Raw genomic sequence first — 24934 nt, 5'->3', positions numbered from 1 at the left:
GGCATAGATAATTGAAATAGCCCATTAATGGAGTCAACAGTTTGATGACAACAGTTTTTCTCTTGGGGGGGTATTTTGTAGATAGTCATAAAACAGACTAATGAATGTGATGAAGAAATAGAAAATTTGAAACAGATCTTAAATAATTATTCGGATGAGTTCTCTCTTGAACATATGTCACCAGACCAAGCTGTGGGCCTTCCAGCAGTGCAGGTAAGTTTCTTTCATTCATTTGCCATCAGTTCATTCAATAAAAATAAGTAGTGTTTATGTCTTGGTATTTAGTAGCCTTTGCAGTGCTAGAGCATTTTGTCTGACTTCTTTTTTCAAATTAAAGCTATTTATGTGTATTTACTTTCCGTTCCTGTTTCATAAAGTAGATGTGTAATGTCATTATTGAAGCGTAATAAAGTCATAGGCTGGGCAGTTCTGTCCCCAGAAACTGGACTGGGGCTGCCACATCTCTTCCTTAATGGGGAGTTTTTCAAGTGTCCACTGCCTCAGCAGGATACATTTTGGTCTGCATTTGTTCCAATTCCAAAGTGACTCATGTGGCATTGGTTATCTGGGCAACCTGGCTCTCTAACTAGTTTTTGGGATAGTGGTCAGGCAGTGTGGGCAGGCTGGGCTTTAGAGGTAATAAAACTCTGAATACCATTACAGTGAAAGATTTCATATGCCAGGCTGTATTTCCATGTGCCATAATGACTAATGTCCAGAGCGCCCAGTTACAGTGGTTTGCCTATCAGTCCTCTAATACTTTAGTCTTTACTTTTAAGTCAGTACTTCTGTATTTAAAAACCTGATTAATGCCAATGATTATAGAGAGCTGTGGTTTTTGTCCTGTGATCCAGCTGATACAGGCAGGCAGTTAATGTGGTACTGCAAAGCAAGGTTACAACACATACTAGCTGCGAGACAGAGGCGAGATACTTAACATATAAGGTAAAGTACACAGAGGTTCAAGGTGACACGGCCATTAAGGGGTGGGATCAATGATGCAGACTCAATGTTAAAGAGTCAATACTGTGAAGATGTCAGGTTTCTGTGTACATGAAAAAGTTTGAGGACTACAAAGAGCTTTCATTTGTATATCTGAGGATATAGGGATTGAAACTCAGAAGTAAAAGTATTTATTTAGTTTATTTTAAAATAGCAATCATACCCATGTTAATAGAAATAGAAATAACATTTTCGTGTATGGGGGGGTGATACCAGGGCTTGAACTCAGGGGCACTCGGCCACTGAGCCACATCCCCAGCCCCATATTGTATTTTATTTAGAGACAGAGTCTCATTGAGGTGCTTAGCACCTTGCTGTTGCTGAAGCTGGCTTTGAACTCTCGATCCTCCTGTCTCAGCCTCCTGAGCCTCTGGGGTTATAGGTGTGCACCACCATGCCTGGCATTTGTATGAATATAATTATGTCTCTCTAAACAGTATGAAAAGAGTGACACTGTTTTACATTTTTGCAAATTAATGTCTGGCTTACTAGAAGACAGCTAGATTCTCATCTAGATTCTACATTCTATCATATCAATTTTGTTCAATATGTATAAGGAAAATTCAACCTTTCAAAGACAGTGTACTTGCAAAAGGAGGGAATAGTTTAACAGCCCTTTTGAATAATTGTGGATATTCTTTGAAACTGCATTCAACCCAACAAATGAAAGTCACTCACAGATTAGTGATCAGTGGGGTCTGCAGCCACATTAATGAACTTTCCATATTTTCACATTAAAATCCATCTTATACTTTGAATGGATCTTCTACTGTGTGCCACTTTAGAATACTTTAGAATGTTTGATCATTTGGACAATATCATTTCACTATATTATTCAGATCTTCCAAAAGTAGACACATGGTGGTAGTCAATATAAAACACCTATCTCACTGAGCATGGTGGCACATGCCTGTAATCCTTGCAGCTTGAGAGGCTGAGTCAGGAGGATTGTGAGTTCAAAGCCAGCCTCAGCAACTGAATGAGACCCTGTCTCTAAATAAAATATAAAAAGGGCTGAGGATATGACTCAGTGGTTGAGTGCCCCTGGGTTCAATCCCCAGGACCAAAAGCAAAAACAAAAAATACCTATATCTTCAGAAAAGAGGCTTTAAGTATAGCATTTAAGTACGAAAGTATAGTTTCCCAACTGTTTTATTTCATGTGACGAGGGCAGGTAGTAGTTCAACTCACAATCAGAATCAAACATTCACGCAAAACCTTTCCTTCAACCATTGTCCTTTGGTACAGAGCAAAAGTACTTTGGGCATACTTCCTATTTTGTCACCAGAATATTAAAGTCTTTATCATGCATGTTCTTAAGTGAGACTGGCACTTTTTTTTTTCCCTACCGTAAGTCCACCAGAGTGAAGAATTTAATTGATCTAGTTGATGTCCTGTCTTGGTTCATGTAAGGTGACAGTAGTTTTACCCACCATTGCTTTTGTGCCATCAGGACAAATGTGAACACAGCAAAAAAGACAAGTAACATTTTAGTAGCATTATGGAAATGATCTCCACCTCAGGGACCTGGCCCCACAGGTCTGCAGGTGCCACCTGCAATTGGCTGCTCAGTGCCCTCTGTGTCTCCACAGTAGGACAGGTTGAGCAGCCAGCTCTCTTCCCCAAGTGTTATTCTAAAGACTATGGTAGCACTTTTGTTGTGGGGGGCACTTGACCTTGGAAGCTTAGTGTTTATTGAAAACAGAACACAAACCACAGCCCAATCCAGATTTAATTCTGAAAGTTACCATTTGCACTAGCGATCATGGGAACTTGGACTTCATTTGGAATGGGGACATTGATGTAGGTATGTGTGCAGTCACACGTGAGTCATAGGGAAGCCCAGCTCTGTGCTCTGGCACATGCTAACTGCAGCTTTAGAAACTTCACCTTCAGGGCTGGGGTTGTGGCTCAGTGGCAGAGTGCTTGCCTAGCATGTATGAGGCACTGGGTTCAATTCTCAGCACCACATATAACTAAATGAATAAAATAAAGGTCTATCAACATCTAAAAAATATTTTAAAAAAGAAAAAAAAACTTTACCTTCTTTCTCTGAACTTCAGAGGTAAAGACATGCAACTTTTAGGTCTGTAAAAAAAAAGGGGGTTGTTAATGAATATATTAGACACAATTTTATTTTATATATATTTCTTTTGAAAGTGCTGGGGATTGAACCCAGGGCCTGGTACATGCTAAGCAAATGCTATATCACCCAGCTATACCTCCCAGTCTAAAACAAATTTTGAACACATGAAAGTTTCCTAAAAAGAACAGGCTACTTTCTGACCAGAACTCATTGCAGGAGCTCAGATACAGGTTGAATGACTCTTAGGTGCTAGAGAGGAGGTTGCTAGCCTAGACAACACATGTTATTCATTCCAAATCTAGGATTCTATAATTCTGTAATCCTTGTAGACAGTGGGCATTTGCTTATCTACCATGTATCAAAAAAATTATCAACAGTTGTTAAAAATAACATGAAATTTGGACTCATCTCTCCATCATTCCCATAGCAAGTTGTACTGCAGGGTAACTATTTATTTATTCCCATTTGATAGTAAGCTTGAATATGGAAAGAAGAAATGATTTAGTAATACTGAAGAAGTCTTCAAAGGCAATAATAAAAGAATGAGATTTCTAAGTCTATTTTCACTCAACCATTCCCAAATGTTAGTCTGCTTAAGAATCTCTGGGGCACACATGAGAACAGGTCTCCTAAGAAAATGCATTTGTAATATGCCATGTGACAAAATGGGAAGTAGGCAGAAGGCACTTCTGTGTCCTGGCCCTATGCGTTCTGAGTCCACCAATCCTGTTGTTAGGACACGAGGGTGGTGGCTCTCCACCCCAGCTGCTCTGCACAGTCACCCATACAGCCTGTTGCACGTTTCCATGTTTTGGCTCCACCTTCAGATATTATGATTTACAAGGTCTACAGAGGACCTAAGGTAACCTACTCACATCCTTTGAAAATGCAGCCAGACTAGGGAGGAACTATACTGTACCAGAGAGTCGCTCCTGGCTTTTCCAACCAAACAGCCTAGAACCATCATCTCTTTTACTGAAGGGAGCTGGCTCCTCCTGGCTCCTCTGCACATCCAAAGACTTCAGACTTCTAAACAATGCAGATATTCTTTCTGTACAGGGAGACATCAAAAGTTTGGAACAGCAGATTCTGCAGTTAAACCAGAAAAAAGAAGACCTGTTGGTAAAATTGAAGGCTGCTGTACTAAACCTTCACCAGCATTTGAAGCAAGAACAGCAAGAAGGAGAAGGAGACGTGCTGTCAGCCAAAGCATCAGAAGAGGGTGGAGCCGCTGAGATGGATGTGTCTGAGTGGAAGGTAGGTACACCTTTATGTTAATACTTGTCCCACGTTCCACAAGAGTGTTAAATGGATAATATTTTTCACCCGAATAACCTCTGGTGAATAGTCTTTCTGTCTATAGCCCATAGTAAAGGAATTTTTTAAAGTGGAAATACTCCACTTGAGGTTGTTTACTAGTGAGCATAAATCCTCAGGGTGTGTCTATTCTGGGCTCAACCCAGAATTCTTAGCCTGAGTTATTTAAGAACGTGCTTATGAAATTCCATGGGCAGGTGGGTGGGGAGCTGCCTTTGAAGTATCATCCTATGGAATAGTCAACCCATTGCAGACTCAAAAATAGGCCAGTACTTCTCTCAGCCCTCTCCGAATCCACATCAGTGAATAACACTCTTAGTTGTTTGGAGAGGGGCCACAGGAGGCAATGCAAATGAAAGGAAACCACCACTGGACCAGGCCAAGCTCTCAGGCTGGATGAGCAGAAAGGTGCAGAGCCCAGAGCTGCTCGAGTGGGTGGGCATCTTGGATAAAGTGAGTAAAAAATTAGCTACAGAAAAATGCAGCCAGGCCAGGATCCTGGCGACGTTGATCTGCAACCTGACTGCAGGTGTCCTTGTGCTGTGCCCCTTTCAGCTGGACAGACCAGGCTCCATGTCTTTCTTGCCAGCCGTCAAGGAAGAGGCCGAAGAAAGCTCCCTGAAGAGTGAAGTAAGGAAAATGATTTTCTCATTAAAGTTCATTAGAACCAAATCTCTAAAGAAATGAGAGAAAAGATCTTAAGATGAATGTTGATTTTTAAAATATTGATATTTTTAAAGTATGATTGAAGTAGTTCTCGTGTTATTAGCATGAAGTACATCGAAACCTACTTCACTATGTACAAGTGAGATAAATGTAATTCAGACGCAGTTGTTAGCAGAGGGAGAAGATGAAGTCCTCGCTCATGTCCTGACTTCTGAGTATTTTCTCTGAAGTTTTGAGAATATGCTGTTTGGTTGCCACTCCCGTGTGATTTTTTTTTTTTTTTACAACTTTTATTTTTCCATATTTAAATTACTTTTGGGGGCTAAAATAGTAGTTGTCAAAGATGTGTGTTATGTTAGCAACTAATACAACTACTTCATTACAATTGGTTGAAAGAGACATTCACACTTGAACTTCCTGACACCAATTTCCATTTCATAATTTAAAAACTGAAGTTTTTAAGCTGAAGGGAAAAAAATTGCAGCTACTTACAATTTTTAAAAATTTTTTTTTTTAGCTGTTGATGGACACAAAATCTTTATTTTTTTATGGAGTGCTGAGAGTCAAACCCAGTGCCTCACACATGCTAGGCGAGTGCTCTACTACTGAGCCACAACCTCAGCCCCTACTTACTTTTTATGGCTTAGATGTGACCACTAGACATTTTTTTATGCTTGTTTTATAGATCGTATTATAGCTCCGTTGTTATGCAGAACTCTCTTGTCCTAGAGAGTACCTAGGCCTCAGTGCATCTGAGGGTCAGGATAAAGAAGAATGTAGGTTTACTATGTCCTCTGACCACTGACACCTTTACAGTCTGATTATGCCCCGTGTGACAGAGAGAACCATCAGAATGGAGGCAGGGCCAGGGACAAAAACAGAGGACTCTTTAGTATGATTTAATTTCAGGCACGTATTTGCTTCAGCTCATATATATACGTATTTATGGTGTATAACATGGTGCTATGGAATGGCTAAATCCATGTAATGAATGTAAAACCATTTTCTGTTTGTGGGAGAACATTTAAAAATGTAAGCAATTTTCAAGTATGTAATATATTGTTATTGACTGTAGTCAACATGGCACACAATTTATCTCTGGATCTTATTCTTCCTAACTGAAATATTTCATCCTTTGACCAACATCTCCCCAGTGCCCCTCTGTCCCCTCCACCCTGATAAATAACAATTCTACTCTCTCTTTCTCTAAGTTCAACTTTTTTACACTTCACTTATAAGCAAGATCCTTCAGTCTTTGTCTTTCTGTGCCTGGCTTATTTATTTCATTTAATAAGATGTCCCTTAGTTCATCCATGTTGTCACAGGTGATAAGATTTGCTTCTGTTTATGGCTGAGTAGTATTCCATATATAACATTTTCTCTTTCCATTAGTCCATTGATAGACACTCAGGTTGATTCCACATCTTGGCCATTATGAATAATGCTGCAATAAGCACAGAAGTGCAGACATCTCTGACGTATTGATTTCATCCTTTGGATATATACCCAATAGTGGGATTGCTGGATCATAGGCTTTATTTTAATTTGTTGAGGAACCTGTATACTGCTCTCCCTACTAGCTAATTAAAAAATCCCCCAACTGTATTTTGAGTTCCCTTTCCTCCACATCCTCGCCAACACTTATTATTTTTCCTCTTTTTTTATAAACACCATTCTAATAGGTATGAATTATATTTCACTGTTTTATTTAGTGGTGCTGGGAATCAAACCCAGGGCTTCATTCATGCTAGATAAGAACCACACTCCCAGCCCCTCCTTATAGTTTTAGTTTGCATTTCTCTGATGATTAGTGATTTTAAGCTTTTTTTTTTTTTTTAATATTTTTTAGATGTTGATGGACCTTTATTTTATTCATTTATTTATATGTGGTGCTGAGAATCAAACCCAGTGCCTCACACATTAGGCAAGTGCTCTGCCACTGAGCTGCAACCCCAGCCCTGATTTTAAGCTTTTTAAAATACTCATTGGACTGTTATTTTAAAGACAGCATTTAAGGTCACATTTACCAACACAAATTAAATTCCTAAGTGCTGTTTGAAAGACACCATTTTGTGACATGCATTTACTCCCGACTTAAAAAAAAAAACATTTTTTTTTTAGGTTTCAGGAAGAGTTTGCAACCACATTTGAAATATGACTTACTTAGCAGAATATGTCAATGGAATATGGGGGAGGGGTAGAATCAAGCCTAATGTCAAAGTGCCCAGCAAAGTTGAATCTTGTGTGAGAGAACCAAGGAGGGTGCTGGTTAGAAGGTCGGGGCCTTCCTTCCCTCTGCTAACCAATTCCTCACTGTCTTAGAATGGACATAAGAAAGTGGAGCCGTCTTCAAGGTCTTGGTCCTTACTCTGGAAGCATGACCCAGCCTTGGAGGAAGATGGAGCATCCTCCTCCTCTGCAACCATCGTTCCGGTAATCCTGGGCATATCGGGTCTAGAGGTGGGGCATGGGAATGGGGAGCTTTTTTTTTGCCAAATTTGTGTCCCATTTCCCGTCTTTCCTTTGTTCTGCTTTCAGTCAGCACCTCCAAACCTTAAAATACAGATGTGTCCCATATGAGGAATTATAATAAGGGATAGTAAGTCAAAGAAAAAATTTCTGTTTGAAAGAATGCTTAGAACTGGACTGCATTTTTTGGTCATTGTTGACAAATGAAAATTGCATGTATTTATGGTGTATAGCATGATGCTTCGAAATACATGTACAGTGTGGAATGACTAAGCTAATTAGCATATGCATTAACTTGCATATTTATCATTTTATCATTGTGCGTGTGTGCATAAGAACACTTAACATCTATTCCTTAGGTAGTTTGCAGGTATACGTACGATACATTGTCATTCACTGTAGTCATTTTGTATGGTAATCTCTTGACTTATTTCTCCTATCTAACTGAAATTTTGTATCCTTTGATCAATGTCTCCCAGTCCCTCCCCACAGTCCTTAGTAAACCGCAATTCTACCCTCTGCTTCAAGTTTTTTAGATTCCAAGTGTAAGTGAAATTGTGTGGTATTTAGCTTTCTGTGCGGGCTTATTGCATTTAATATATGGTTGTCCAGGGCCATCTGTGTTATTGCAAATGGCAGGATTTTTTTTTTCATTGTTAAGGCTGAATCGTATTCTGTAGTGTACATAGACCACATTTTCTTTATCCATTCATCCATCAATGGACTCGTAAGTTGGTTCCTCATCTTGGCTGTTGTGAATGTTTGAAAGCTTCTCACCATTGCCTCTGCACAAATGCAAAGCAACTTAGTAAATACCTGCTGATTTTTTTGCATTTCTGTTGTCCACTCAACAGATAGTAAGAGTACTTTTTCTGAGGAAAAAGTAATTTCAAAAATCATCTAATCACATTGTTTCACCAAAGCATTTAACATGCCTCTCTTTTGGGAGTAGTTAAAATGTGTGTGTGTGTATCAGGGGAGGGTGAGGGGGGACTCTTTCCACAATCCCTTTTAAAAAATTAATGTAAGATAAATTAATGCAGTAAGTCTTTTTCTCCTTATGACATTCGGAATCTTCTCTCATCTTTCAAAATAAAAGACAATGTCCTCTCTTAAGAAAACCATCATAACCTGATCTGAAAGCGATGCCTTTGCTCCTGAAACACGTCTGCTACTGAATCATCATCATCACCACCTCCTGCCTCCTGTCTAGGGCCTGCCCCTCCCCCAGCTCCCACCCCAGCCCTTCACTAATCACTGGTACCATGCTCTGCTTACACCTGAATCTTCAGTTTCTGCCTCTTGGTGGATTCCCACTTGACCCCCCTGCCCCAAAACAAACTGATCATCCCAGAACCCAACCTGGCTCTTGAGTGGCTCTTTGCATGGTGTCCTGGCCTGCCCTTCCTCCATGTCTGCCTGTAGATGTCCTCCCCATTCCAAAGACCCCTCTCAACTTCTGCCTCCTCCATGGCACCTCCTAAGAGCCTCCTGAGAGAAATTGCTGGTCCTCTCCTTTGCTGCCCCTAGCTTGCTGGACCTCACTTGTGGCTTACCACATCTTTATACGTACGCCTGCAGTTCTGTTCTTTGGGTGTAAGTCCTGTGCGTGGCCTACTGTGGTACTTCAGTTCACTGAAAGTCTTAATTCTGCTTCTCACATCAGTCACTCTACTTCCTCTTTCATATTCCTTGGTGCTCCTTGGGCCCCTTTGTCATCTTGTTTCCACCTCTGGCTGTGTTTAAGCTGTCGTGATCCACTTTCAGAACACCACATTTAATCCTTTTGTTAGCCCTCATCCTTATTGATCTTTCCAGAGCAGAGCATTCTGCGCCACCTCCTCCTCCTTGAAGTCCGTCTTCCTCTGACTGTCCTAATTCTGCACTTCCTGTCTCCTCCAGCTGCAGCCCCTCCTCTGTCTCCTTCCTTGCCCTCTCTTCTGTCTGTGATGATGGGCATTCCCTGAATGCTCCTCCTCTGCCTTCCCTCTGTTTTCTCTCCTGGTGATCTCATCTCCTCCCAGAGCTGTGCTGGCATCTCTGTGCCAGTGGTTCCCACCTCCAATCTCCAATTGTGGATTTTATCTTAAATCTGCTCCATGTGTCTACCCTCCTGACAAACTTCTCATTTTGGATGAATGTTCTTCACCTCAAATCCAGTAGACCAAATGGATTTCAGAGTTTTCTTTTCCTCCTGATTTCCCACGGCCTCTCGTGACACCCACTGTTCTCTCAGTCTGAGGTGAATAAGCGTCAGAGTCACCTTAGGGACCTCATTCTCATCTTTCCTATCCAGTCAGTGCCCAAGTGAAAGCCACTGGATCTTCAAATCCCTCTCCTCCCTTTCTTTGTTTCATCATCTTGTGTAAGGCAATTTTATTTCTCCTCTGGACTGTTGGAGTAGCCTTCTAATTGGTTTTACAACCTCCATTTATTTTTTTCTGGTCCATCTTATACAATACTAACAGATGACTTTTCCTAAAACCTATCACACTAAATCCAATCTTAATATCCTTCATGGATTCTGATTTTCAATTAAGATGCAAACTCATTGACATGCCAGGTTTTTCATGATCCCTACCTATCTTTCCAGTTTTATCTAAGTTTTGCCTTTAGTATTTGGTTCAGTTCTTGGTTTCTGATAACAGTTATTGGCTCCAGGAGAAGTAGCTAAAGAAGAGCTAATAATTTTTTAGAGTCTACTAAGTACTTTAAATGCATCATCTTGTTTAATAATCAAAACTTGAGTGAAGTGGGCTTCATTCCCACCTTGAAAACCAAGGAGTTAGGTTTAAAGAGTCCCCATTACCTTGTCCAACATCACTCCATTTGTAAAGGGACCAGTCAGATTGGTCGATTACAGCATCCATCACTTCTTGCCACACTATGTTAATTATTTTTGTACACATCATTTTCCCACTGTTTAGCCTGGGTTAACTTTAGAAGTGGGATTAGGGAATTAAATATTTCCATTTAAAGTGTGACACACATCGCCAAACTGCCCTCCAGAAAGATTGCCAGCTTTATTCACACCAAGAATGCATGGAACCGCCTGATCCTTTAACCAGTGTTTAAACCAAATTTATATCGTAAACAATGTTATCTCCTTTTAGATGTCTGTCGGCTTTTGTAATTCTTTTATGAATTGCTAGTACATACCATTTTGCCCTTTTTTCTCTGTAGGAATTGATGTTTAACTTACTGATTTATAAGATTAATTAACATATTAAGAACATAACACTTTATCCCAGTTTATTCTTTAACTTAGATTATATGTCTTCTGTGGTGCACATTATTCTATTTTTTAATGCTCTACTAACATTCTTTTTAGTTGTTGTCATGCTTTAAAAGCCCTCCCCCTCCCTAGAATTTTTATGGTATAGCTTTACATTTCAACAGTAGATACAATTAGAATTCATTGTTAGGGCCAGGCGCAGTGGCGCACACCTGTAATCCTAGCAACTCAGGAGGCTGAGGCAGGAGGATTGCAAGTTCAAAGCCAGCCTCAGCAGATTAGCAAGGCACTTAGAAACTCAGTAAGACCCTGTCTCTAAATATATATATATATATATATATTTTTTTTTTTTTTTTTTTTTTGAAAAGGATTTGGGATGTGGCTCAGTGGTTAAGCACCTCTGGGTTCAATCCCTGGTCACAGAAAAAAAAAAAAGAATTCATTGTTAGGATGAGACAAGAACTTTAGTTATATTTTTCATAAAATATCTCAATAGTTATTTTTATATCTAATAAGTTCATTTTTCTCCCCATTATTTGAAATGTGGCCCCTATCATAGAATCTCATTTAAACTCTCAGAGTAATCTACTTAAGTACTTAACTCTATGGATCCCATATATGCTCATTAAGAAGAGAGAGTTTTTGAGAATTTAAGTCATACAAATAAGACAAACCAGAGGAAACTGATTTTTTTTTCCCTCCAAATGAAACTTGTTTTAAAAATGCACCTGACTTCTTAGACATTTTTGCAAGGAGTTAGTCTGCAAATGAGCAGGCAAGGAAGACTGCTCTGACAGCAGGGCAAGTCCTTTCCTGGATATCTGATTCTTTTCTTTGTAGGGGGCAGATGAGAAAATAAGCACCTGTGATAGTTCCATGGTACAAATTCTGGCACCAGACTCACTAAACACTGAGCAAGGCCCAGAATTTTCCCTGAAGCTCAACCAAGCAGAAGAGGTAAGTCCCTGTTAACAAGCTAACTGCTTAAATACCTGGACTGTCACCCAGAGGTGACTGGCTTTCTGGGTTCTGCAATACTTTGTGTGCCAAGCCAAGTGTTCCTTGTTAACATCTGTATATGTGCTTTCAAGCTATTGCAATGGAAGATTCATCACCATTTACATAGAAAATAAGCATGGTGTGAACAGTGAGACATTTTTCCACTGGTTCACCCTTTGTGGTCTGAAGTAATCTTTCCATTAGTGACTTCTTCAATCTGTCCACACAGCATTTTGGGGTCAGTGAAGGTGGAAGAAGAGCTAAAATTAACTAATGGCCTACTACATAAAAGACATTTGTATTTGTTTTCTGTTTAATCTTTGGATTAGATGAAGCAGGTTAATGTCCCCCATAAGTTTACAAATGAGGAAATCAAAATTCAGAGAGTAAACTACTGTTGGTCAGTGTGAAAGTAAGGGATCAATTCCAGAATTTTCCAGTCTACCTTCCTAATTTCAAATTTTTCGTTGTGCACATTATTTCTGAGGAAGGCCCTCTGGGGGGCCCTGTTTTCCAGGTTGGTTTTAGCATTTAGGGGGACCTAAGATTCCACTGAGTAGCTCCAACAAAGATCCTGACCTGCTTTCCCTCCTCCTCTTCTCTTCCTCCTCCTCCTCCTTATAGTCTTTTCTCCCAATTATTTGTCTCTTCTTGCAAATATATATATTAGTTGTCAAATTGTTATTCCTCTCTTTACCCTCTTCCCTTTCATTCTCTCTCTGAACAATATGTGCCCAGCAACGCAGACAAATGTCACAGAGTTGTTTTCTTTGTTTTTTTTTTTTTTTTTAAAGAAAAAAAATGTTTATTTTGAGCTCATAGAAAAAAAAAATGTTTATTTTGGGCTCATGGTTTCAGAGGTTCAGTCCATGTCAGTCAATTCCATCACTCTGGGACAAAGATGGAAAGGAGCGACATAGTGGAAAGGTGTGGCAGAGGAGAGCTGCTCAGCTCTTGGCATTTTGGAATGAGAGAGAGGGAGAGGGAGAGGGAAAGAGAAGGCACGGGGGAGAGAGGGGGAGAGAGAGGAGTCAGGTACAGAAAGAGACCTAGGCTATATCCCCAGTGACATTTTTCCTTTTAGTCATTTCCATCTGCCTACAGTTACCACCCAGTAGCCCCTTCACTTTCTTTTTTTAATTTAGTCTTTATTTTTTACTTTTGCAGACTGTATTTTGATTTATTGTACATAAATGGGGTACAACTTTTTATTTCTATGGTTGTACACCATTCGTGTAATCATATGTGTACATAGGGTAATAATGTCTCTCAGTCCACTGTCTTTCCTTCCCCCACTCCCTCCCACCCCATTTCCCTCTACACAGTCCAAAGTTCCTCCATTCTTCTCTTGCCCTGCCCTCTCAACACCCCTACTCCCCACCCCCATTATGTATCATCAGAGAATACATTTGGCCTTTGATTTTTGGGGATTGGCTTATTTCCAACTCCGTCCATTTACCAGCAAATACCATAATTTTATTCTTCTTTATAGCTGACTAATATGAACTTAAACAACTTTACACCCAAAATACAAAGAACCCAATCAATAAATGGGCTAAGGAACTGGGTAGATACTTCACAGAAGAAGATATGCAGGTGATCAATAAATATATGAAAAAGTGCTCATCATCCCTAGTAATTAAGAGAAATGCAAATCAAAACCACCCTAAGATTTCATCTAACTCCAATCAGAATGGCTGTTATCAGGAAAACAAGCAATAATAAGTGTTGGCGAGGATGTGGTGAAAAAGACACACTCATACGTTGGTGGTGGAGTTGCAAATTGGTGCAGCCACTCTGGAAGGCAATATGGAGATTCCTCAGACAACTTGGAATGGACCCACCTTTTGACCCAGCTGTCCTACTCCTCAGTTTATACTCAAAGGACTTAAAATCAGCATCCTACAGTGATGCAGCCACATCAATGTTCATAGCAGCTCAATTCACAATAGCTAGATTGTGGAACCAACGTCGATGCCCTTCAACAGATGAAGGGATAAAGAAACTGTGGTATATATACACAATGGAAAATGTCCCAGGTTTACACTCACTGGCAGTACGTAGGCCTAAGAAAGTTCCGACCTCACGTTTGTTTTTGTTTTTGTTTTTCCGGGCTAGAATCAATTTCTGTCAACTAGTTAAAAATCAGAGGTAGCTTCCATTGTGCTTTGGCGGCAGCAGGCGTTCTGCTTGGTGTGTTTCTCCTGGTATGGGTGCTCTGGAGGTCACTTAGCCCTGGTGGTCTCGACAGCACATAACGATGACAATGAAGAGGAAGAGGAACAGGGAGAGGAACAAAAACGCCCGCTGAACACTTCTTATGGGCCAGGCACTGGGGGTTTATGTATATTCTCTCTTAATCCTCACTTTAGCTCTCTAAGGTAGTTACGGCTGTTGCCCCACTTTACAGATGGACACATGGAGGCTCAGAGAAGTTACGTTGTCCAAGGCCACCCTGCTATGAAGGGGCAGAATTAAGACTGATACCCAGATCTCCTGCTTCCAGGTTTAGAACTTGGACTTTCAACTGTAGAGCCCTGTGACTCTCTTCAATTGATGTCTGTGTGTGTACATTGGTGTTTTCATCCCAACAGAAGTTTCGTCCTGGGGGTGCCTAGTGGATTCTTAGAGCAGAAAGAACAGTTTGATTTTCCCTTCCACCACGGCAGGACTCAGCCCTCTTTTGACCAGGCAGGGACCTTTCGCCTCCTGCCTTTGGTCATTTCCATTTCATTGACACAGCAGCCCTCAGGGAAAGTGGGGGCTCCAGAGACCAGGCAGCCTGTGTGTGTTGGCCTCAACAGTCCTCTTGTTTTAGAGATTAAGTGCGCTGACCAAATGACAAGTGTGCAATTTTTAGTAAAATTCTGAGTCATCTGTGACCCATATTGCATTGAAGAATAAATATTTAATACAGAAAAATGTGATACCAAAGTGGATTTGACCCACTGAACAAAGGACAGCCGTGCCTTTCCAGCAGCATCCTCGTGTCTGTGCGTGTGCAGGTGTGCAGGTGGGTGTTGCCCTGCAGGCAGGCAAGCTCTCCTTCTGTGAGAAGTGAGGAAGATGCACAGCCGTTTGTAGAATTGACTCAGTAGAAGGGGTAAACTTAAGGCCTGGTATTTTAGCATGCGGTGTGACTGTAGCCAGAAAATTCACTTGCCTTTTAGCCAGAGTCCTATTGTTTAGATGTGTGATGTGTCAATATAGAAATCAAACAGTGGGACTCACCAAGGGGTTAACCTGGACACCAGAGAGCTGGTGAAATTCTGTCCAGAATGTGGACTTGTAGATTCCAAAGCATAGAGAAATCAGGGTGTGATTCTGGTTCTACTTACTAATTGGGTAACCACAGGCTGTTTGAATAGCCTCCCAAAGCCTCAGTTTCCTCAGCTGTGTACTGAGAATAAACACAGACCTGCAGTGTGAAATAGGGAGGCGGTCTTTGTATCAGGTTTAGCACAGTGCCTGGCTCTAAGAGCACAGTAAAGGTTAGTGTTATTAATTTAGTCATTTCATAGAGATGACAATTCTTATTTAATAAGAAATACTTGTGCTAAACTTTTAAGCCTCCCAAAGTGTACAATTAGAAGACATTTATTTACATGATTTCTGCCTTTAGAATCAGGGGCTATTATCCAGGGAAGCTGTTTTGCTGAGATGCTAATAGGGAGATAACTGGGGACTCATAATTTAAAGATCACAGAGCTGTTGACTTTGGGCAAGTGGAAGCAACTGGGTGAGGTGGGACACATGTGAACTGATTACGCAGAGGCTTGGGTGTCTTTGTTTAAAACAAAAGGTGTGAGCAAACTGACCACTGGCAGGTCCTGAGGTCCTTTAGCTTTGGAAGTTCTAGGGTTGCAAATCATATTTTCTTCTCCACACACCCCCTCCTTGGATTCTCTTTAGGTTCGAATTACTAGCAAATAAAGCCCAGATTAGTCATTCAGCTTGCTTATTTCCTCATTAATTTCGTTAGTGAGAAAGCAAAGAAACAAAATCTCATCTAAAAATGTGTGTGGCATATAAGAGGTGCTCCAAAAATTTTGAATAAACCAAGAAGCCAGATGGCAAATCATTTATTATAGATTAACTAATATTCACAGATTGCTATGTCAGGTGGCAAAAAAAAGGGGATCCCCAAGTCTTTGCTTCTAAGATACGGTAATATCTGAAAACTGGAAAATATTTAATCAGCCAGGTGTAGTTTTGCACACCTGTAATTCCAGCTACTTGGGAGGCTGAGGCAGGAGGATCACAAGTTCAAGGCTGGCCTGGGCAGTTCAGCAAGACCTGTTTCAAAATAAATAAGTAAAAAAGGGCTGGGGAAGTAACTCAGTGGTAAAGTGCCCCTGGGTTCAACCCCAGTACGAAGGAAGGAAGGAAGGAAGGAAGGAAGGAAGGAAGGAAGGAAGGGAGGGAGGGAGGGAGGGAGGGAGGGAGGGAGGGAGAGAAGGAGGGAGGGAGGGAGGGAGGGAGGGAGGGAGGGAGGGAGGACATTCATCAAATGGGTGTCTGGGAGTAATATCACACAATTGTTGTTTTCTAAAATATCAAGATTAAAAAAGAAAATTGAAATAAGTGAATCCAGGTATAAACCTGGCTATAAACACAAGGCAAAGAGAAAATATCCTTAAGAGAGTGATTCTTGAAGAAAATTATAAAAAATAAATTCATAAAGGCAGAGGAGAAATAGCCATCTGCAGAAAAGAGCACATATATATGAAGTTAATGGATGTACAGAGGGAAGAAATTCAACTCAGAGACACTTCTTCCAAACCAGCTGTCATAGTCCTTATCAGTGTGTATGAAAATGAATGATATTTTCATACCCTGCATGTTTTCGATACCACCTGCCAGTTTTCTTCATTCTATTGCACTGAAAATTCTGTTTGACTAAAATTGCACAAATATTGAGAAATGTGCATTTGTGTTGAATTAAGGTATATATTTGTGAGCAGTTCTCATTAGAAGTTTGTCGCTTGACCCAAATTGTGCTTTATTAGTTGCTAACAAAGTCTTATATGGAAAACATTACCATTTATCCAAATCACAATAAAATATTTAATGAGAACAATACTTTCATAGAGCAAAACAAATCCTTATTAAACTAAGAGAATTTCTCTCCAAGGATCAATATACGCTTTCATTATTCTGGAGAAGGATAATTAATAGGGTGGGAGGCAAATATTTCTTTATATGAAATCTTTTTTTTACCTCCAAATGGAAAATATCTGATATAATTATTGAAAAGCTTTCATTTACTATCAGGAGAAATGTTGCTATTACATTTATAAGTGACCCAGTTATTTCAGTATGAAAAAATTATATCATTCTTTGTACTTTAAGTACTTGGTCTCTAACTCAATAATATTTGAGTATCTAGAAGGTGAAAGTTATTTTAGAGATTTGTTCTGAGGAAGAGGAGGAAAGTTTCCAGATTCCTCCACTGAACTTCATGACTCGACTCAAGCAGTTTTTACTAGGGAGAAGTTTAGATGAGTAATAGCATGTATGTTGAAAGAAAAGCTAAACTATTTTATAATCTCACTACTTAAGAAAATGTTAAAAGTGTGTGGCTTGTTCCATGGTATTCCTGCAGTACATATAGGTCGGTTTTCTTTTTGTTTCGTTGTTTTGTTTTTTCCTGTTTGAATAGAGTGCAGAGTAACATAAGCATTGCTTAATCCTGAGTCGTGCAACTTTAAACACGGCCAGTTCCTGCAGTGTTTGGGACACACACACCCACATGCCCACATTCTCTCCCACTCTCTCACCTGTCTCCTGGGGCTCACCGCTCAACTAACTGCGAGCCCATTCGCTTCCTCTGTGCCCAGGAATACTGTACCTGTGTACATGCACATCTGCTGCTTGGAAACCTGTGCCACCAGGTCACATGATTGTTGCTATGCGTGTGGAGGTGCATTTTTCTTTTCTTTCTTCCTTCTTCTGTTCTTACTTTGTTTCTTTTAACTGGGGGAAATTGCTGCGGGTTCACAGGTCTTTGCCAGCCCAAGTCTGAAATCTTTGGACTCCTGGCTCTTCACTGCTGGATTATCTTTGGGTTTATCTTAGGGTTCCACTCCTCCTATCAAGGCTACGGCTCTGGACTTTTCTGACAAGCAAGGAGCTTTTGAGGCCACAGCAAAGAGAACTAGGCCCCAGCCTATAGAAGTCCTCCATGTCTGTAAGACCCAGGTGGCCGAGCTGGAGCTGTGGCTGCAACAAGCCAGCGTGGCATTTGAGCCGGAAACATTAAACGCAGACATGCAGCAGGTGGTGGAACAGGAGCTGGTCGGGTGCCAGGTAAGTCTGTTGGTAGTTTGCCTCTTCACCAATCACTGGCTAACATGGGGCTAATTTCTCTTAAAGCAACAGTATGTTTCTTCTCTTGCTCTGACTCTCACATTTAACTTGTAGTTCTTTGAAATACTTTATGTAAGCAGTGTATTTGGGAAGACAGTAGTGGGTAAGAGCTCAGAATGTAGAGTCCAAATCCAGTTCTGTCACATTAACTGCAAACTTAGAGAAGTTAACTTCTCAGCCCTAATGCTCCTGTTCTAGTGGATTAGCTCATAGGGGTTTTGTTAGGATTAAATGAGACAAAAGCAGTCACTTATATAAAGTATATAAAAAATGCTCAATGCCAGGTGTGGTGGTGCACATCTGTAATCCCAGCGGCTCAGGAGCCCGAGGCAGAAGTATCAAAAGTTTAAGACCAGCCTCAGCAACTTGGCAAGACCTTGTCTTGAAAAAACAAAACAAAACAAAAAGGACTGGGGATGCAGTGGTCAAGCTTCCCTGGGTTCAATCCCCAGTACCCCCTCGCAAAAAAATGCTCAACAAGGTTGGAGTTGTGGCTCAGTGGTAGAGCACTTGCCTGGCATGCGTGAAGCACTGGGTTCGATTCTCAGCACCACATATAAATAAATGAAAGTTCATTCACAACTAAAAAAAATTTTTTTAAGTACTCAACAAAATGTTATCAGTAATCATAAATACTTTGAATATTTATTCATCGAAACGAAACTGAATGTCCTGATTTCCAAGATTGCAAATACCACATAAAAGGGCTTTGCAGCCATCAGACCAGAAATGCTCCCAGTCTTGCTTGGAAGGAACAAGGACATCAACTTCCCTGACTTCAGTCACTTTAAGCAAAACTTGCCAGCTCAGCCCAAAGGTTGGCTCTCTGTCCCTCCAGGGAGGGGCTAGAATGATGACATCGCAGCGGCATAATTGCCGCTGCTGCTTCCAGAGCCTCTCTCCCACTGCACTCAGGAGACCAGCTGCGACTTGATGTCTCTCTTTGTTGCCTTGTTTATCTGCCAGGGATTAGGACATCCTCCTTGCTCAGAGTACCCCATACCACTGGTTGGATACAGGGAGCTCTTCCTACTATCACCTATCATGTGGTCAGAGTAGCCTGCCCTCCATCAAGAGGCACGTGTTCTCCCCTGCTACTCTGGACCACAGTCTTACAACACCCAGACCTGCCTGCGGGGACGACAGGCAGCTGACCTCCTCAGGGCAGCTCAGCATCTCTGACCCCAGTGGTCAGTTCTGAATGGTCAGTTCACTCAGATACTGACACTACAGTTCGTCCTGGCTACAGGCCCTTGTAAAAGATAAGAGTCTAACCCAGCACAGGGTAAAGCCACGCTTAATCAACAGATTTTGATTCCCAACTATTTAAGGCCATCCTGTATCATTTGCCAATGGATCGTCTGCTGACTGGGTAGACCTCATGTCACCTCCTTGATCATCATTGGGATCCTCCTCTCCTTGCCACTTGGACCCATTTTGAGGATTTGAGGGTTGCTCAAAGAAAAGACATGACAAGGTCTGCCAGGTGGCAGTAGTGCCCAACAGGCTTTATGTGAGCAGAACTTTGACAGGATTGATTCTTAGAGACACACATGTTCTTGCAGAATCCTGGGATGAGGCGGGTGGGCACTGCCAGAGGGGAGGAGGAGAGGCAAATCAATCAGGGGGGGTCATGTCTCTAGGTCATGTGGTTGCACAATACCACCTCCAGGTCAGAGAGCTCCACTGGGCAGCAGAAGCTTGGGACTGTTTCTGTCCCCGGGGTGTGTCTTACCCAGGGCTGGCAGATGTCTGGTGCAGTTTTGGGAGTTCACAAAGCAGGCATGCTCTGTATGGCTAAAAATATGCTCATAAGGTGGTATTTAAAGCCACTACATATATTAAAAATGGGGTTTGGGCTAATGGTTCTGACTTACTGGAAAGAAAGAAATAACATAGGGGCCAATATCTGAGGGACATCTCTGGCTCATTTATATAATAACATGACACCTGTGATTTCATATTGAAACATAAAAACACCTTGAAGTTGTCTGTATGGGCTGGAGATACGGCTCAGTTGGTAGAGTGCTTGCCTCACAAGCACAAGGCCCTGGTTCAAAAGAAAGAAAAAGTTGTCTGTAAATACTAAGTTCCCAGTGGAAAAATGACCAAAGAACAGGAACAAACAGGTTAGTCAAGAGAAAATTATATTTGGTAATTTAATATTTGAAATGAACTGTTCAAACTTGATTATTAAAGACGTGAATTAAACCAGCTATTGTTTTGCTGCTGTATTACATTGGGAAAAATTGTATCATCCTGGTAAAACTCTATCAAAATAGACCCACCAGTGTGTGATAGCTCTAATGGGTTTGGTGTTTTGGAGATCTACCGTGCGATCTTCTTAGATCTAATAATGCCATTACTTTTAAGTTTACCTGTGCAAATAATCTGAAATGAGAAACGTAATTATGGCAGCATTGATTACAAAACTGAAGAACTGGGAACAGCTTAAAGTAGTAATGAGGAAGGGAACCGTGGAGTTGAGCTGTTAAAATGGGAATCATGAAAAAATATAAACTAGCCACACCGGAAAACAACACAAAAGCATAAGTCATTTTGTTCCCAGTGACTCTAAAATGTATGAGCACACACCGCTTAAACTCAGAAGAATCTGTAGAGAATGAAGTCGTTTGCTTAGAAGAAGGAGTTATAAGGTATTATTTGAAAATGTGCTGTAAGATAAAGAAGGTGGGGGGGAATAAGAGTCAACACTTTTTGCTTATCACCTTTTTAAGCATGGATTATGTGTGTGATTTTAACTCATTCAATAAAAAGTTCATGAATTAAGCCCAAAACACATGGATTTAATTCATTAAAATGACCCGATGAGGTAAATTCTGTTATTATCCCCATTTTACAGATGACTAGAAGCCCACATCTATGTTCAAAGTACAGTGCCTAAGCAAACAGGTACCAAGTGGCAGGGCTGGGGTCCAGGTGGCCCAGGCAGCCTGGTTCTGGAATCTGTGTTCTTAACCAATATGCTCTACTGGGTATATTCTTCAGTGTTTTCTAAAGTGATTATAGAATTATTTATTTTAGATCATGTCAGAGAGTGATATATGTAATTGTGGTTGTTTTGGTTGCATCCCTGTTGAAAAATATAGGAATTCTGTGGAAGTTTTTGTTTGCCCAAGGTGGCTTCCATCCTATGTTTCTGAAACTTCTTGTATATCTTTAGATAAAGAGAGGACGCTTCACTTATTGGGGGAATAATTCTTTGGGTTCAGTACCCAGCACCAAAACAAAAAAGAACAACACTGTAAATAATTACTGATTTTATTCCCTAGGCTATGCTGACAGAGATTGAGCACAAGGTTGCCTCTCTGTTAGAAACTTGCAAAGATCAGTGTCTGGGAGATAGTGGAACCACTCAACAGGAGGCTGAAGCACTCTCCCTGAAACTCAAAACTGTGAAGTGCAATTTGGAAAAAGTCCAGATGATGCTGCAGGAGAAGTACAGCGAAGATCAGGTAAAATCTGGTTATGTGTAGACATATATCTCAATATGCCAGAGCCAGCCAGAAGAGAACTCTGGGTGGAGATGGTGAACCAACTACAGAGAAGGTAAACACAGTAAGAAGGAATAGTGAGTCTTTCAACTGGAAGAGACAGTGGCTTTTGTCACTTTTATTACATTTTACTGTGTGCCAGTGTCTTATGTAGGTTGTTGTTGGTTTGGTTTGGGTTGGTTTGATGAGGCGGAGTATACTTGCTGATAATAAGCATTCAGGTGAGGTTTCCTCGAGTAAAACTTTCTAGATGAAATTTCTCTTTGGTCTAAACTTTGACCTGCCATTGGAGGGTCTGCATGTGTACATGTTTTAAAACAATTTTGTGACTCTCATTGACTAAACAATGAAGACTTTATAGATAAGATGGAAATTTAACATGCGAAAAACAAGACCTGTTTCCAGGGTACTTTTGTTATTCATTTATAAATATTTATATGTACTCTCACAGTATAGTACATTTAAAGTGCTTTCATGATTTTTAAAAGCATTCTGTGTTTATAAATGCAAATGTTCATCTCACGCATAAGATCTTACTCCGCAAGATTTGCATCTAGACTTACAAGTGGTTCCTGCTTGGGGACTTCACGTTCTTAGAAATGAGACTGGCTGCAGATACATTGGCCATATGGTTCCCCTTTCATCCTTTTGTTCTCTTTTTTAAAAAATATGTAGTTGAGTCATAGGGGAAATCTGAGTTCATAAGCATTTTACCATTTCTCATTCATTCATTCATTCATTCATTCATTCATTTATGGTGCTGGGGATCGAACCCAGGACCTTATGCTTATAAGGCAAGCACTCTACCGACTGAGCTATCTCCCAGCCCCCCATTTCCCTTTTAAAGATATATGTGTGTGTGTGTGTGTGTGTGTGTGTGTGTGTGTGTGTGTGTCTGTGTGTGTGTATTTATATATGTAATTTTTTTTTTACTTTGTTCTTAAGGGAAAAAAGGAATAAATAATTTCCTGGCTTCTAGTAATTCCTGGACTGAATTAGATTGAGGAAAAAAAGATCATTTCATCAAATGGAGTGATTTTTGATGATGTTATGAAATAAGTACATTGAAACATAGCATACAAATTATATTACATAACAAAATACTATCATTTTCTTCCTATAACACTTTTCCGTTTAGTCCCATTTTTTTAGAATTGATATAAAGTGGGTCTTAATTTTTAAACAATCTGCCACCATGACATTTTTTGCAGCACCCTACCATTTTAAGGAAACCTTCGGAACTTCAACAAGTCCTTCAGCCAGTTAACCTTCCTGAATGGGGATCTATTGTAACTGAAAGGCCGCAGTTTAGCAGACAAAGAGATGTCCCACTGCAGCAGGTAATTTCGGCCCCTGACAGTTGTAAGGACACGAGTAAAACTTTCTAGATAAAATTTCTCTTTGGTCTAAACTTTGGCCTGCCATTGGAGGGTCTGCATGTGTGACTAGGTGCAGCATTGTCACCTGTGGGTGTTTGTGTGTGTGCAGCAATGCCAAGTTTTGGATCTTTACTGGTTTGCTTCCATCTGCTACCATTGGGGACACTCTTTGTTCCTTTATTAAGTTGCATCTTATATTAAACTAAGCAGATTCCTGCAGAGTGAACTTACTACCTCTGTATCTACAACGCTGCTTTGCTTATTTCAAAACACATTAGTATGTTTTGGGTGATTTTTTTTTTTCCCCATGTGTCCAATAGTTTGACATTTGGTTATTGTATGAATACTTTGAAGGGGTTTTGGGAAGTTAATGTTAATAAGAATAGGCCATCAAGAATGAGACATAGTCAACAATGACTTAAATCCTGAGGTGTTAAATAAAAAACTGGATTGACTAGATCTTTTCAATCTTATTCAATTTTAGGTTCTGGAGTTAAAACCAATGGAACAGAAAGATTTAATCAAGTTCATAGAATTTAATGCTAAGAAAACGTGGCCTCAGTATTGCCAACAGGATAAAGATACAACTCAGGAATCATCTGCGAGGTGAGATAGTTTTAAACAGTTGGACATTGAGTAGATTTATGGCTAAGAGAACCAAATGTTTCTTACAAGCCACTCACAAAACATTGTCTAAAGGTTATGAATGTTTTAATACTGATTATTCTTTTTACCTTTTTTTCCTTCCTTAAAAGCAACAAGGCATCTGACTCTGAAAATGAAGCTCCAGACTTGCTCTTTTCACCCCAGCATCGAAATGATGATAAATGGCAATATCTTCATCATGAACTGTCATCAAATAGAAAGCTACCTCTGCCTCAACTGGTAGAGCCTCAGGTCAGTGTGCTGCTGCACTGCCTGCAAGCAACCTGCTTGTCTTTGGAACCCGTAAATAAACACATATGCTCTGCATTATGGAGCAGTTTATTTTCAGAAGGCAAAGGCACCATCTGAGTTCGCTTGTTCAGCACTTCTGCTCAATTCTGGAGCTCTGCTCAGCTGCCCCTCCAGCACCACGGGCTTTCCTGATTCTGGCGCTTCCTACACTGTCTACCTGTTGGTTTGAATTACCCATTAGAAGACCTGAGAGGAAAGACCATGTCTGCCTGGAGTTTCTAGCATAGTACCTGTGCATCAGAGAATCTCACTTACTGTTGAATGAATAAAGGAATGAATAATATAAGTTAATCTTTAAAAACTACTTTAAAAATGATACTGTGCTAGCTGGGTATGGTGGTTCATGCTTGTAATTCCAGCTACATGGGAGGTTAGGCAGGAGGAGTACATGTTCAAGATAGCCTCAGCAATTTAGTGAGACCCTATCTCAAAATAAAAAAAATAAAAAAAGGGCTAGGGATGTAGAGCACCCCTGGGTTCAACCCCAAGTACTGCCAAATAAATAGTAAATAAATAATAAGTAATTAAACAAGCTTACTTATTCTTCCTTATAAATGCCAAGATACAAAAGCTTACCAAGAAGGTATCTCCAAAGACAGCTTGTGAGGCAGTTTTTCTGTTTACATTAACATCAGCAGGTTCTCCACTGTCACTAATAAGGATTCCCTTTTTCAAATAGGTTGCCACCAATACGAGTATTCTTCCCAGTGTGAGTGTGTATAACTTTAGATACCCTACAATTGACGAACTGAAAATGTACACCACCCAACTCGAAGACCTGCGTCAAGAAGCAAATAATCTTCGGACACAGGTAGAAACTGCCTGCTGCCTATTTTCCTCCCTGTACTAATATAAAAAAAGGGGGAGAGGATATTCTCATTTTCAATTGGCTATAATTTTCTTCACTGAACAAATAGAGCACATAATGGAATGTGTCCTA

At 40.4% G+C, this 24934-nt stretch overlaps 1 protein-coding gene across 4 annotated transcripts in view; it reads left to right on the top strand.

Moving 5' to 3' along the window:
- SYNE2 (spectrin repeat containing nuclear envelope protein 2) overlaps nt 1-24934 on the top strand; it is a 320339-nt gene that overhangs the window by 203276 nt on the left and 92129 nt on the right. For 3 of the 4 annotated variants that reach the window (XM_079126271.1, XM_079126269.1, XM_079126270.1), the window contains exons 61-71: nt 82-213; nt 4148-4345; nt 4961-5035; nt 7394-7504; nt 11616-11732; nt 17853-18083; nt 21437-21619; nt 22870-22998; nt 23522-23643; nt 23793-23934; nt 24674-24805. In XM_079126271.1, the coding sequence (XP_078982397.1) occupies nt 82-213; nt 4148-4345; nt 4961-5035; nt 7394-7504; nt 11616-11732; nt 17853-18083; nt 21437-21619; nt 22870-22998; nt 23522-23643; nt 23793-23934; nt 24674-24805 (1572 nt within the window). The remainder of the gene's footprint in view (nt 1-81; nt 214-4147; nt 4346-4960; nt 5036-7393; nt 7505-11615; nt 11733-17852; nt 18084-21436; nt 21620-22869; nt 22999-23521; nt 23644-23792; nt 23935-24673; nt 24806-24934) is intronic. The other variant, XM_079126272.1, reaches the window with a different exon arrangement.

Source organism: Sciurus vulgaris, assembly GCF_902686455.1.
Source record: "Sciurus vulgaris genome assembly, chromosome: 2".
In the NCBI taxonomy this organism is placed as follows: domain Eukaryota; kingdom Metazoa; phylum Chordata; class Mammalia; order Rodentia; family Sciuridae; genus Sciurus; species Sciurus vulgaris.
This window is presented reverse-complemented; position numbering and strand designations above follow the sequence as displayed.